The 15,936-nt window shown below is 40.5% G+C and overlaps 1 protein-coding gene across 1 annotated transcript; it reads right to left on the bottom strand.

The window, feature by feature from the left end:
- Positions 1–8,719: 8,719 nt before the first annotated feature.
- Positions 8,720–9,793, bottom strand: LOC131470023 (serine/threonine-protein kinase pim-1-like). The gene has a single exon (XM_058645511.1). The coding sequence runs from the start codon at positions 9,791–9,793 to the stop codon at positions 8,720–8,722; it is 1,074 nt and encodes a 357-aa protein (XP_058501494.1).
- Positions 9,794–15,936: the final 6,143 nt, after the last annotated feature.

Here is a 15,936-nt window from a genome sequence, read left to right as displayed (position 1 = left end):
CCAGGACTTCTACCTGAGGTCCTGACCTCGATGAGCTCAGTGTCGGGTATGGCCATAACTGGGATATTTTCTATGCCATTTGGGGGAGAAATACCTAAATGTCAAAGCACTCAGAGTGTGTTGTTGCTTCAAAGAAAAAAAGGAACATTTTCACAGTGGGATAAAGGTTATTTTTCGCTCAGTCGGACCACAAACAATTTCTGCACTATTGTACATTGTTTTTAATGCTAAAATACAATGCTCCTGTTAATTGCTGAGACCAAAGTGCACGCTCAGGAAACTTTACCCTAATTATTTCTCACATCTCATCTCAAAATAAAACAAACCTGCATTGTTCCACTGAAGATATTTACAACCATTGATCCAGAGGCAGCCTGGGGAGCTGGGGCAGATGGTAACTAACTGAGTGATTAAGCATGGTCTCATTGTGATAAACTATTGTTATAGTGCAGAATAAATAAGGCTTAACAATAAAGCATTCTTGAATGTGCGCGATAAATCAAGGCGCCCTGGGAAGAATAGACATCTACTTATAATGCCTCGGTCTTGTGCAGCTTCGCATGCTTAGGCCATGGTGTGTCGCGTACGCTCGTGATTCACAGCCCAAGGTCACAAACAGAACAATCGCAACACTCCAATCAAGTGATTATTTCATTCATTGTCAAGCACGCCGGGTGGAAAAAGATCAGCATCGCTTAGTTTCAGCGAGCAAACTGAATGATCAAGCGACCAACCCGTCATTACTAATTCAACCAGCAGTTGCTCTCAGTGTGTTCGTTTGTAAACCCACTCTTTAGATTCACTGACTAATCCCTAAAACGAAAAAAATTCATTTTTTTCTTCAAAAGTAAGGCCTTTTTTTTTTTTTTCCTCCACAATCTGTACTCCCACATGTTCGTCCCCTGCTGTGGACGTTCCCTCAAAGACACTCAGCCAGTTTACAGCAGGTCAGATGCATGATGCTGTGTGTCCTTTGGGTCTCTACTGATTCCGAGACGCGCTCGTCTTCCTCGAGGGGAATCTCTTTCCTCTGGCCATGTCCCCTCTCACCAAAAGTGGGAGCTCGAAATGTTTTGATGTAAATGAGCCCTTGAAAGAGAACCAAGCACAGATGTCACATGTCAAAAAAAGATATTTCAATCTCAACAGAAGCTTGTTTTCCACCGGCCCTATTTTTTTTAGGTTTTTGCAGTTTACTTCATGAGCCTGAACTGCTTTTTGAGATGAACGTAGTATAGTTTACCGTTACACAGCAGTGATCTGTTTAAAGAGATGATTTCCCTCTTTCCCATAGTCATAATTTGATGTTTACCCAAGACAAGATGACAAATTTGCTTCTGAAAATATGAATAATAATGATGTACATGATCCAATGAATGTGTTTTAAGGCTAAGCCACTGTCACTCATTCAATACTGATACATGGCTGTTATTACATAATCAGAAATGTCTAATGATAGCTCTGGGTCTGTTACTGATGGATGGCACAAACGCTTTACATTAACCCTGCTCCTAATAGCCCACTCAGTGCAGACAGGAAATATCACCTGTTTTTCTATCATTATTATTCATTGTTACGACCTCAGGGTCGTGACTGCTTTTTTTTTCCTTGTGTGCATGTGTCTGCATGTGACTGTGTGTGTGCTTGTTTGAGTGAATGACATGTGTGTGAGAGTATAGGTGGATCCTGGGAGCTGATTGGTCCTGCACAGGTACAGGTACCAGTACAAGAGGACCTGCTCATCCCAGCCACAGTGGACTGTTTTTAATACACCTTTAAAATGGTTTGTTTTAGTTTGTTGCTGGTGGGGTTTTTTTTGGGAGTTGGGAAAATGGTTGAGATCAGGTTTTCCCCTATAGGCTGGGATGTAACATCCATGCATAAATGCAATATATTTAAAGTCTAAAATGACTCATTCACATTGCTTCTTCCATACAAAAAATTTCATAATAAATAAATGAATGGCTAAAAAGTATAAAGAAAAAAGAAAAAACAACGTAGCAACCAACATGCATAAATATAAAGAAAGACAAAATGAGCCATAGATTAAAAAAAAAAGTTCTAATTAGTTCATATTTTGTCTGTAGTTTAATGAGTCTGGCATTTGACAGAATGTGTCACTGGGAAAGTGCATATTTAACAGAGAACACAGAATACTGCTGTGTATAATAAATAATGTATTTTTTTTTAATTATTGAGTTTCCATATTCTACTTCAGTTTAAGGATGTATTTGTTTAAAATAATAATTATTTTATTTTTTTTAAAGTCCTGTCACTGACACAAATCAGCCTCGGGAGAAAAGAGAACATTTAATTGGCTTCACACACTTAATCAGCTTGTTTCCCCAACATGTTTTGTTGAGGAAGTGCTGTTGTTGATTTTAATACTGCTTTGTTATAATCAGATACTGTAAGTAACTAAGGGAGTGCATGGGAGAGATTGGTGATACAACGAACCTGACCTGATGACAACCTCTTTCACTCATTTCAAAAGTCGCCTCCAATTAATTCACTAAAGCGATAACAAAGACGATTGTATAGTAGTCATCTTAAGAGAAATATTAAAGATTTAATAAAGAAACATTCTTTGCAGGCTGTGTGATGGTCTGGTTGCTAAGGATCCTGTTGAAAGCAATGAAAAACATAAATGTGTTTCATTTTAAAGGTGGTCAGAGTCGGGGCACAGGCTTTTTACCTTCTGGATTATTGTGCTCTGGCTGCATTATGCTCCAGCTCTGCACAACATAATTGAAGCCTTGTCTGGGCTTTGAGAACAGTTTGCAGTTCATGGCCAGATGGTGTGAGATGTTGAGAAGGTTGTCTGGAATGTTTAAGCCATTCACATATTTGTACACAGACTCGCTGGAAAAGCGATAATGTGGCGTGGTTTGTTCCAACATCCAACAACAGCTGGATAATTCAGCGTAATCCAGTCGTCCCACTGTGGAGTTCCAGTACCTGATGTCACGGCTCAAGTCATTCTGGCAGGAAACGGCGCTGTTTATAAACATGTCATTCAACTCGTCTTTTCACTCGCTGTTTCATACAAACTGAAGACGGTGCACCAGGATGGCGGAACAGTTGGGGGAGCATTTTACCACATCACCAAAGATACCGAAGACAGCAGAGTGATGGGGACCCACAGGCAACAGATTCTGCTTATATGCTGATATGAAGTGATCACTTCATGTCAGCTACTGTCATGAATCACGACGCTGGAGTTTGCAGCTTCCCATTCAGCAGTTGAGGGGAAAGTTGGGGAAAAAGTTACTAACAATGATTTTTACACTTCTTACTGATGTTAAAGAGTGTGCCAGTGGTGTCCTGTCCATAGAGGGCACGAGGGCACCAGCTACGGTGGCCTGGAAGTGCAAACCAGTGTTACACAACTTGAAACAAATTAACAAATCCTGAAACAAAAGCCACAGTCCTTACGGAAAGCAACGTTACAACCTCCGACGCTAAATATCTTGTTTATTTTACATGCTTTTACTGCACTGTAAGGTTTCTCCAAGAAGAATAAGGGGACGTTCATGAGAACCTTGAACGCTGCAGGTCTGGGATAATGTCCGCTCTGTGAACATTTTTCAGGAGCTTTCCCTGCCAACATGGCAGCGTGGGTCACGTGACGTCTCTAACTCTATACTATAGTGATTTATGTCACTAGAAATAGCTTAAAGGTATGGTCTGTAAGTCTGAAGCAAAAGCGGGTTATTCTTTTCCTTCTCACTTTTCTGTTCACGTGAGTGTGTCTGTTCAGTGGGTGTGGCTGACCTAGATTTAAAATCCCCTCCTACACCTCTCACCTGCAGCTAATCTTGTCATCAAGGCTCTACTCTAAATACCGGGCTCTCAGCTCCAGTCTCAGCCAGATCATGCTGCATGTCTCAAGGCTTTTAGCTCTTAGTAACGTTTCACTTATTCTCTCTGGGTCTCAAATCTCGTCTTTGGTGTTGTATTTGTGTTTCCTGTTTGAACACCAGGTCCAGCAAATGACAAAGTCCTTTCTCACCAGCAAGCACCGGTCTTTCCTGCTCCTGATTTCTGAGACACTGGACTTATGTTAGAGTCCGAATCAAGTTTAACGTGTCATGGTCATCATGAATTTCTGACGTGTCAGAAATCTTAAGATTCTCACACATTTTAAGCAAAGAAAAGCACCTGTTTTTTTTCTGTGTGCCTGCACAATTGCATTGTGAAACCAAGACACAGAGACACGACATGGTTGAACAAAGCAAAATACATGCCTAGACAATGCATCCTGCTCACATCATGTCTTATCAACGCCACCTGTGTGTCCATGGCAGGCAAGCTGGTGATCCTGAGCAAAGACAAAACGGGCATTAGCGATTGAAAACAGACACATCATTGAGAGCGTCTGAAATGTGGGATGAAAACAGAAGCGAGGAACATTCACAAAACCACACACAAAAGGAACGAGCATGCAGAAAGGAGCTCGATAAGTTATGTTTTTTTGCTCCACTGTCGTGAAGCTGAACTAATTCTTCAGGTCAACCAATTCTTGAAAGAGTTAAATATGGGAGATCAATACCAATTGTATGCCTGCATACCTATTAGTGTAGCATGAAGCCTGGCAACAGATAGACTGACCCGGCTAAAACCTCTAAAGCGTATTGATAAATATAAAGTTTATTGTCAATGATTTTTGTTCAATTATTTCTATGTTGGACTTTTCAAACTCTGCTGTCAATAACACACAACTCACTACTCATTTAGGCCCACAAGGACAAGAAGCACTAAATAATAAAGGAAATCACAACAGCCCCTGAAATCACGTCACCAGATGCAAGTCTTATCTGCTGATTGGACCTGATGATGAAATTCAAAAAGAGTCCTTCAGGTTGGATTATTGTGAAACTACTTTGGGTATTAACAAATATTCAGTAATATTTCAGCCTGTTTAGTTGCTATATAAATGTATTTATTTATAGATTTATACAGACAAAGCATCATCAGTCAAACGGCAATGACCTCAATTGTGAGAACTGTCAGAACATAAATAAGAAAGCATGATGCTTTGCTTGTGTGCAACCTAGTAGATGCTGACTTTAGTCCCGGATACATGATACAGACACACATTTGAATGACATTATATCCAGCACCAGTTCCATCAACATCAACAACCAGAGGACTTTATTGTGATTATTCATATGCAACGGAAAACTTTCTGACTTTGTGATAGCCGTAAGTTGTCTGTTGGGGGCTTTATTGCAAACTCCCAAAACTTTTGACTCTCTCAAACAGATTACCTCATTCATATTCTCTTCCTGACATGATTTATTCCACCAACATGGACATGACTTGTTTGCTACTTCTGTCGCCATCTGCTTCATTGGATAGTGATAAGGTCACTCGCTGTGTCAGATTTTCAAGGCACGCAGACAAATTTATGTGTAAAAGTGAAATTTCCTGCAACATTTGAATAGTTACATGTTTTACATAATAAACATTCCAATCAGTTTGGGCACCATTCGACAGTGGGTACGCAACCATGTAGCTTTGTTTTTTTTTCTGTGTCTTGAATTTACACGGCGTAGCATCACAGCTCAAGATGAAGTATGCATTTGTGCTCGGGAGTAAATATGACCTTAGCATTTATCTTTTTCTCATTCTATTTCAAGACATATCCCTTTCACTTCCCTGCGAGTTCAAATTGGGACATAAAAATGGCCTTTGTTGAAGGGGAATTGCAGTAGTTTTCAATCTGGGCCCTATGTTTATTAATGTGGACGTGTAAGTGATCACTCGGGACACAGATTTTTAGTGTTGTGCGGTGCAGTAGTCGTCGGTGCAGCAGGCAGCGCCGGTGACAATGTGACGACTGCAACATTCATGTCCAATAAAAAGGCTTGTGTTTGTCAATAAATGACTCAAGTTGTTACTGTAAGAGTACGACACCAGCGTCACTCTGCTCTTGCTTGGAATTCTCACGGGGCGTTGAGAGTTGATTTAAGAAGGCAAAGCAGCAGAGTTGAGTGAGAGCACACTATAAACCAGTAAAGAAGAAGGAGAAACTGACTGTGCAGGCCACCGTCGTTCCCTAAATAAACTCGAGAAATGAACGGGTGACGCCTGCTTGTACCACTTTGCCGTCTCACCTTTTAGACGTCACTGACTGTACACACTGAAGTGTGCACTCATTATGCAAAAACAACACAACAAAGTCTTTATAAAGGGCATTAAATGCTAGAGAAGACGATCTTCATATCTGGATGCCACAGTTCACAGGCTCCTCCTTCATTGCCGCAATAAATGTACAACTGTCCCCAATGAGGAGAGAGAAAAATGTGTCTTCAGTAGTCAGGACATTTATCACCTTAGCTGGAGAAAAAGACCAGAGGAAACAACACACTTAATGGACGAGCTCCACTGTTATCTGAAAGTACATTATTCCCTCGGCTTAGTTATAAAAACAGCTGCTGTACTGTTTTTCATTAAATAGCAATAGAAAAGAAACTAATACGTACTGTGGGGGTGAGATGCTGTGATGGTTCTCAGCTCTCCTCATTTCAGTAGATGTTTTAACGACTGTCATCAACAATGAAATGAACGGGGGCCGGCATCAAAAACAACAACTGACAAAACAAACATCATATTAACACGCACTTAAATGGCATTGATCTATCATTGCAATGTAAACAAGTGGTTCTACATTACGTACTGTAAATGTCGTGTGTTTCCCCAAAGGTGGCTGCAGTCTAATCGATTTAAACCGCCTGTTTGCACCTAGGATTTAGAGTAAATTCACACTTGAATTTCAGTTTTTGCTGCAGGGTTAAACTATTGCAGGCCGTTGTAAATAGGCCTGCATGTAATAGTTGTCCGTACAGTGTATTGTTTTGACATTTCTGATCACGTTTCATCAGAACAACCTTGTGAATACACATCAAAACAGACAAGGAGAGCCCAGGTGGAGAACTACTTCACCCAACTGCCAATCTGCTTCAACCACTGTGACAAGGCCAACTGATCCAAAAAAAGACCCTAGAGTACAAACAGATTTTTTTTTACTTCATCCCCGTACTGCCACCATGTCCTTCAACCTACTATGTTTTTCTCTAGAAATTTTGCACTTTCTTCCTCCTTTCCTCTTTCAAGCTAAAGAACACACACACCAGAGGATGTTTGAAAAAGTTCAGAAACATGGAGTACTATAAAGATAAAAAGGGGAAGGACATCAACTTATTTGAAGTATCACAGACTGTGTCTATTTTTGCCAGTTTCACACTAACCCTCCAAGAACAAACACTTCTTCTATGAAAACTCATTATGTAAGAGTTAGAGATACTCTTTGAGTGGGAAACACCAACAATCCAAGTCAAAGAAGACCACAGACGTGCACTTTCTTTGAAACTATTCAAATGTTTTAATGACGTTGCATGGTTATCTTCACCTCAGCCACTCAAACACATATCTACCGACACATTTTGGCCTCAAGTCTTCTTCAGGGTCTAAGAGGCCAAGAGACTATCTCTCCCTCTCTCCCTCTTTCTCTCTCACTTGGGCATGGATTGGTGGCGGCCCCAAGAGGGTATAAATATTTGAAAATTCAGCAGATGGCAGCAAGTTTGGCACAGCACATACATGAATGTGAGAACATGAAAAAAAAAAAATTAAAATAATAAAGTCGATTATTAAAACCAGAAGCCACAGTGGAAATGTACTTTCCAAGCATTTCATATGTGTGTTTTGCTGCCACCTTCCATCATCTCCTTCCCCGGGAAGTAAACCCTGCAGAGGGTGTGAGGCTCTCTCATATGCTCTTTTCTTATTGTGGAAAAAAAAAAAGAAAAAAAAAAAGTGGCAAATAAACCCCCCACCCCATTTCACAGTGTAACATAATGGCCCATTAAGTCTCCCCTTTGCATTCAGATTAGTGGCAGTTTTCGCTGTGAGGCCCTGTCTCAAAGTCAATTCATTAGTCTCTGAAATGGCATTGCCTTCCATTAACGTCTAATGACTATTGACAAAATTAATAAAACAATGTTGTTTTATTACCGTTTGCTGATAAAAGGAAGAATTTGTCAGCTCATTTGCACCGTGGAGGTTGAATCATCATCATCATCATCATCATCATAATAACACAAGATTACAGAGCTAATATGATATCTACATAAACAGATGTCACTGAGAAGGAAATTTCCCACCTGGTGAATGGTTGTTTGTCTCTATGTGGCGCTGTGATGGACTGGCGACCTGTCCAGGGTGTACCCCGTCTTTTGCCCTTTGTCAGTTGGGGTTGATACCAGCGCCCCATGCAACTCTCATGTGCAGTATAAAGTGGTAGAAGATGAATGAATGAGCTCCCACACATGTACACATGCATCCAGTTAGTGGTGTAAAAATATGCCGATGCACGTCAGGTGCTTCAGTTCACACCGGAATTCAGTTTTACTCATGTGTGAAAACCAAACCACGACTGTTTCGATTAGCTAAACAGTATATGAATTTGAGGTATAAAGCAAAACTGCAATATCATCAATTTGGATACATAGGAAAACAAGAAAATGTCAAATAGCCTCTCGGAGCAAGGAGGACAGGTCTTATGGATGAGTCGAAATCCATTTGTACAGTGAAGCAATAATCAGTGAATTATCCTATGCAGGGAAAGTGAGACAATTACAAGGACAAACGCTTTTTACAAATCAATTTCAATTTATTTGTTGCAAATAATTTAGAACAACTTTGGGGGTTCTGGTCAAGGAGAGAACAGGAGATGAGAGGTGGGAGGTGGTCCTGGTGCAGGTAGAGGCTGGGTGATGGTAGAGGCTGGGTTGGTGAGCCAGGAGTGCTGCTGCATTTGCTTTAGAGTTGCACGCTTCTCTGGCAGAAGAGCCAAACCCATTTTCATGAAGTCTTGGCAGTCCTGGGACAACCTACTGCTGATTCTGTAGACCTTGCATATAAAACGTACGGTGTCGAAATGGGAGAATCCTTCGAGCATTTCATACAGCACTGCAGTCAACTGCCAGACTGTTGTGGGGCCAGCCTTGTATGACCAATCCACAAAAAACTCAGGAGGAACATATTGAGGTGTTCCAACGTAGATGCGATAACCGTAATTTCTCCTGCTCAAAATGCTGCCACATCCAAAATCTATGACTCGTACTCTGGGGCCATCAGAGTGTTCTTCAATGAGGATGTTTTCTGTTTTGATGTCCCGGTGGAAGACGCCTGCCGAGTCGATTCTAATAGCTGCCTCAATCAGCTGCTTCATGATGAGCTTCGCCATATCCTCATCCATTGGACCTTTGTGGTTGATGTATTGCCAAAGGTCAACAGAGGGGACTGGTCTCTCCATAACCAGAACAATTTCGTGCTCCAGATCATACCACTCTAATATGCACACGGCTGAAGATTGGCCCACCAACTCTGGTTCTCCACCTGCTTTCTGCATTAGGACCACCTCAAGAGGGATCTTGTATCTACTCCCATTCACTGTCAACGATCGCATCCTCACAGATGATTTTGGAATATGTTTTATTGCCACTGGAAGTTTATCGGTTATTCTTATTCCAGCAAAAACTGAACCATGGCCTCCTTCTCCAAGGCTGCAAAGTGGTATATATTTGTCCGTTAAATCATCTTTTCTAGTTTGGCCTAAGAGGAAGGTGCTCTTGTTTTCCTGTTTGGAAATCCTATTTGACCTGGGAGTCTTGGTTGCTGGCAGCACCTCAGTCTTATTATTCCCAAGTTTCTTGACATCTGTCACTGGCTTACACCTTTGCTGTTTTCTGGCTATCTCTTGCTTTCTGGACGCCTTTCTCTTCATTGTTGTCGCCTTTGCTGAAAAGTTATCATTGCAGGGACTTGTGTCTGGCTCCAACAGTGTCTGAGTGCAACTGAAACCTGACTGTTTTTCTGTGTTTGGTGCTTTATGGCAGTTCTTTTGGAATCTTCCTTTTGGATTTTCTTTTTCCCTCCTCCCAGCTTTTAATGTCTTCCTTTGGTTCCTCTCCTTGCATGAAAAATATCTCTTCTTTTTCTTCTAATAATTTCTAATAATAATAAGACAGGTGTGACACTGTTGCCCTTATACTGCTGAATGTTTTTCTCCTAATAATAATTTCCGGCAGGCTGTACATCAAGTGGTGCAAGGTTGCCCTACACAATAAAAAGAGAAAAAGGGCATTTCTGTTGATTCATATTCTTTCATATAGTTGTTGCATGAAGAAATGCAAGCATTTGCTGTAAAGGCAAGGTGGTGATTCTTTAAAAATGTAATGTTAATACCTCATTCTTCTCTTTCCTTTCGTATGACCAAACTGACTTTGTTCTAAAATCTCAGAATCTGTCCTTTGATGCCCACTTACACATGTGGGTGTAGCCTTGTGTCACCACAAGAATGCTGAAGAATAAAATGCTGGCACACTTACTAATAAGTACTGAAATGCTGAATCATCCTTTGTACATGGGTCGTTTGGGAAATGGAATTTCTTCTTCTTCTGCTGGGTTTTTGTTTTCATTTTATATCACTGTTATGCAGTTTTTCCACATTTTCTTTGCCATGGTTATTAGTAATGCTTAGAAACGCCACAGGACACTGTGGATGCAGTCCAGGAGCAAAGGAAGGCGATAGGGGTCCAGACAAGAGATGAAAAGATGAAGAAAAAAGAGGCCAACACTAAAAAATGGCAAGCAATATGGATAATGGTCGAGTAAGTATTTGGAGGGACTGTGAGTATATTGTTCGTGTTTCTCATAGAGACATGGCTACAGATGTGTAGGATCCCCATCAATGCCTTTCAGACTCTTCAAGATCATGATGGAATAGGAATGTGAAATGGGTGTACGAGTACTTTCATGACCCCTTTTTAATAGGCTCATAGATGGCATTTCTTGAGAAGATATGACCTCAGTGTTCAAGACGAATGGATATTCTACTTCGCACATTTACTTTTCATTACACCTATACGTTTCCTTTACTACTTATTTATTATTATTATTGCTATTTATAGTAGTTTCACTTTTTTTTACTTTTTATTTTCTAATAGTTTGTTTTGCAATTGGGAAAAAGCAATTTCCCCTTTATGGACCATTAAAGACTTCTTGATTATTGGCTTCCACACAGTTCTTTCTATATTGATATATTCAAATTAAAGAAGAGACTTAGCACTTAAATGTTGTATCCATTATTTTATTTGAAACCGAATGTGCTGAAGCCTCGAGCCTGAAGGACTAATAAGTGTTTAAAGTCGAAATACTTCGGGGCCTGACAGAAGTTTTTCAGTCCGTCAACACATGTGATTAGCTCTCCTCAAGCTTACTTCTGTCTATTTATAGCGCATATTCACTGTCTTCATTTCTGCAGAGAAGGTGGTGTGGTGGTGTGGTGGTGGGGGGGTAACCAGGCAAACCTGGAAGTGGGTCAGTGTCTCTGTGCTTGTGCACAACCCTGGAAGCAAAGCAGTGCCATTCTCCCAAGTCCTCGAGACAATTGTGATACAATGAAGTTATGCCAAAGACGCCAGAAATGAAGATGAATGCTTGTCTGAGCTAATTGGAATGACTCCGCCGTGGGACAAAGGAATGACTGACAGTGAGAAATAAAAGCTCGGACAATCCAATGCATATTGATTGATTTTCGCAACAGCAGAGTTCACAGGAAGAGAGTGACAGGGGGAAGGAAAGCAAAAAGGGAGACAATCAGAAATCTGCAGTGATGACATATTTAGAGGTTGTTGTAACTGGTTATGAATCAAATCCATTATGAACCCAGTATAAGGACGGAAAGAGAAGAAATACACTTACACACAGTTGAAATGATCTAACTATGCAGATATGGTATTGAAATGGAACTACTTTCTTAATATGAATTCTTTTATCGGTGAAAGTAGGACAGACACAGCAGATTCAATACATATCATCCTATTTTAATGACCTCCCAACGGACTAGTCAGGAAGTTAAACATTATTTAGAGATCGAGCTGAACAGATAGCAGATACTTAGTAGATTGGGCTATGGACATTTCCACCGTCATAAAGAGGTCAGTGATTTGATTGTTACTCTGGAGGCAAGGTTTAGAGGTTATTGAAATTCAATGAACATTGTCCATCCCTTAAAGAATCCGTCCGTGATGGGCCTAAGAGGCAGATTTATTTATTTATTTCAAAGAAAAACAAAACAAAACTCACATCACTCGATGAAATTGAAAAGGATGGTGGCTTTGGAGATTTCCAGGATAATAATTATTGTCTTGTTTAGAGCATTGGAAAGGCAATTATGTCTCTATCTCGGGCTATATATATATATATATATATATATATATATATATATATATATATATATATATATATATATATGTATACACAATTCTCAAGTGTCTGTATATATATCTTAAGGGAAAGAAAATAATAATATTTTAAGTTGATACCTGATACCTGATAAAGTACCTTTTTATCCATTCACCTGATGAAATGATCTCTAAGACTTATCCACTGCTCCCATTATCTTCCATGTACAGACTCATACAATAACAGACCATTCTTTGAAAAATAAGAAAAAAGTTCCTTCAAATCAAGAAGTCTCAAATTTCAAATTAAAGCAACCACCTTTAACCAACAAAACAAGTTTTTGGAATAAGGTTCCTGTCACAAATGTAGTTTTCATACGTCTGATTTTATAAACTGAATTCCATAATCATTTTGTGGAGTGTTTTATGTTCAAAGCAGAGAGGAAGATTTGACTAATCAAAGGCTTATGCGGTTGCTTCGGATCCTGATTTTTTTTTTATTCGTTTTCAAATGAGCTAAAACACTTCACATCTGCTTTTTAAGCTTTAATATGTGTTAACACTCACAGCAGTGCTTTTTTTTTTTTCTCGACTATTCCGTTCACACGCTCTTTATCTCAGCAAGACATCCCGACTGAACATTCTGCTCCGTTTCCTGCAGTACATGGCACGGGAACTTTGTTCCAAAATGAAGTTGGGGTATCTGGTGAACTGCTTATTATATAACAGTCCCTCCAAATGCCTTAGGTTTACCAAAGACAATGGACTTGGTGGTTAGGATTGATGCATCACTGCCACATAGAAGATTATATGTGCAGTTTGCATGTTTCCCCATAATATGTCTAAAGATATGAAGATTGCAGTTATAATCAATCAAACTTTAGTTGTATAGCACTTTTCATACAAGGCAATGTAGCTCAAAGTGTTTCACAGGATAAAAACATCATGAAAGAAAACAACCCCCCATCCGACAACCATCTCAGCCGACGTATGTCTGGTATTATGTGTTAAAAGAGGTGAGGAAATGCTACTTACAGTAACTGGAGATTTTATATTGACCACATGTGTGACTGGGAGTGTGAATAGATGTCCGTCTCGGTCGCTGCCGATGATCTGCCATCGCTCGGCAGTAACTGGCTCCAGCACTGAAGAAAATAGATGGATTGATAAGTGTGGCATTTGTGACACGTATTTTACGCCAAACAAAAGATTGCACAAATAAAAACAAGAGAGCAAAAAAATACACATTTTCTGAGGTCAAAGGCTTCTGGGACAGAGCTGTCATTCAGACAGTGCAGTGTTGATAAACCGCCTCCTAAACTGACACACACACACAAAAATCTGCAGTCGGGTGTTTAAGCCGCAAAAATCATACCAAGGGAAAGAAAATAGCACATTTAATGGACTTCAATGTCTTCTTGTTCAAATCAGGACAAAAAGTCACTCTTTGTATGTGTGTCTGTAATTGTCACTCACCATAATGATCACTTTGAAAGGTTTGAGCCTCAACAGAAGAATCAAAGAAAAAATACTTCATGATGAAGCAGTGCTGCACATTTCTGGCAAGGTCTGTGCTGAGGTCAGGGGGAAAACAGAATCTTGTGACCACAGAAAGCCCTGACATCTTCTGGCCACGGCGAGTGTCTGTCACTGGAGATTATGAACAAGGATATGAGATGCTCTCAGCCCTGTGCTGTGGGGCTCATTTGCAAAAGCTAGAGAACTCTACAACACTCGCCAGGCTTGATTCCTCGATGTTTTCATGAACTCCAGCTACCCCCCATGTTTGAATGGCAAGATCAATTTCCCAGTGTATCCACTTTGTCTTGAAGTATCTCGTTCACTAATCTGTATCAAGGCTGTAGTTCAACTTGGTCAGAATGGGACATCTCCAGCTTTGTGATGCACCGATTGTGAGGCTGTATCCACATGGTAAAAGGACTTTCACTAGACCAGGGGTGTCAAACATACGTCCCGAGGGCCAGAATCGGCCCACAGGAGTTTCCAATCTGGTCCGCATGATGAATTTGTGAAAATTCTGGAACTGAAATACTAATATTTTTCAGGTTTTTGTTTGTAGCTTTCTCAGCCCACCATGATCTGTAAGTGGTAATACACATGTGTAAATGGTCAAATTTGCACAAAAGTTGTTGTTATTATGCTATTATTTTACTGATCCGGATCAAATTGCGCTGCACGTGGCCCCTGAACTAAAATGACTTTGCCCCCCGATCTTTTTCAATGCCGTTTTTTAAAAAAAAGTTTCAAGAAATGTCTTCAGCGACAATAAATAAATGTATTCTTATTGCTGTAGTACATTGGCCAGACTTGCACAGTACGTGCCGCTGTCACACTGCTAGCATGCACACTGTGTATAAACTTTTATAAAACTTTACTCAAACAAGTACACAGTCACGGAAACACCAAGCCAGGATGACTAAGGAAAGGAAATACAAGTTGTACGCAAGCGAAGAGACCACAAAGAATCTCCAAACACAAGAAGAGGATGACGACAGCGACGGCAAAGATAGTGACAGCGAATGCCAGACCAAGAGCCCTCTTCAGTACAAAACTCCGGTGACATGTGGTTAGAAAGCCGATACAATGAAACGCTTGAGCAAATTCACCTAACCTTGTTTTAGACTGCCCCTTTTTCTTGGCGAACTGCAATCGTCATTAAACTGTTGTCAGATGATGTTGTTGTGAAAAGCATGAAGGTTTTGTAAGTCATTAACAAAGCAGTAAGTCAGATTCTGCAGATTTAGCACTGGATTGGCTTGACGAGGCTCTGAAGAGAGCCTTGGTCTTAATGAAATTCCTCCTCGGTAGCTTGGAAGCTGTTCTGTTCAGCTCGTATTGGATGTGTCTCCCTTGTAGCAGGTGAGCACAACTGGCGACTGGTTAAAATTCAGCAGTATAGCACGTCTCATGTCGAGTTTGTTGCTCCTCTCTGTGCTCATCAGAAACATTACAGCATGGAAACCAAGGCGTGTGTTGTTTGGTTACATGAGGGCATGCACAAGGCAGGTTTATATTTAGCAGAAGAATCCACGTGTGAAACTTTTGTGGACACTTCTATGGCGTCAGCCGCGGCACTGTTGTATGAAACTGTCGTGCTTTGTTCTTCCTACACCTCGCCTTCTCATTCATGATGTAAAATTTGTCATTTTTTGTGTGCGGCACAGAAATGTTACCACAAAAAAAGCTGCTGAGAAACACAGAGAGCGACTGATAGGCTTAATTAGCTTTGCGTGAACTCATTTGGAAATGGTTTAAATGAAACACACGCTTGTTTATATTTAAAACTTACAACCTGCAGCTTTGAGTCGCTACCATGCTATTTTTCAGGGGGTATCTCGCGTTTGACTGGCACTACAGTATTCTTCAACACCACAGAACTCCTCTAAATTGTGCAATTAACCTGACAATGGCATGCCGAGACTGAATGGTTCAGGGCCAAACAGCCGGAGCAAAAGGAAAGATAAGAAACGCATATCCTTATCTTAAAGACTTTGCCTGACTGGATAAGCACAAAGCAACCACAAGCAGAGTTCAATAATTAGATCAATTAAGCCAGTGGGTAATCAGATGCAGAAAAAAAGACGACTCACAAAAGCTTCATTTCTGGACGTGAAATGTGTAGGGGCCTGGTGAGTCCACAGCTCACATTGTGCTGATGGAA

Source organism: Solea solea, chromosome 12 (assembly GCF_958295425.1).
Source record: "Solea solea chromosome 12, fSolSol10.1, whole genome shotgun sequence".
Taxonomy (NCBI): domain Eukaryota; kingdom Metazoa; phylum Chordata; class Actinopteri; order Pleuronectiformes; family Soleidae; genus Solea; species Solea solea.
The sequence above is the reverse complement of the archived record's forward strand: the minus strand, read 5'-3'. Positions and strand labels throughout refer to the sequence as shown.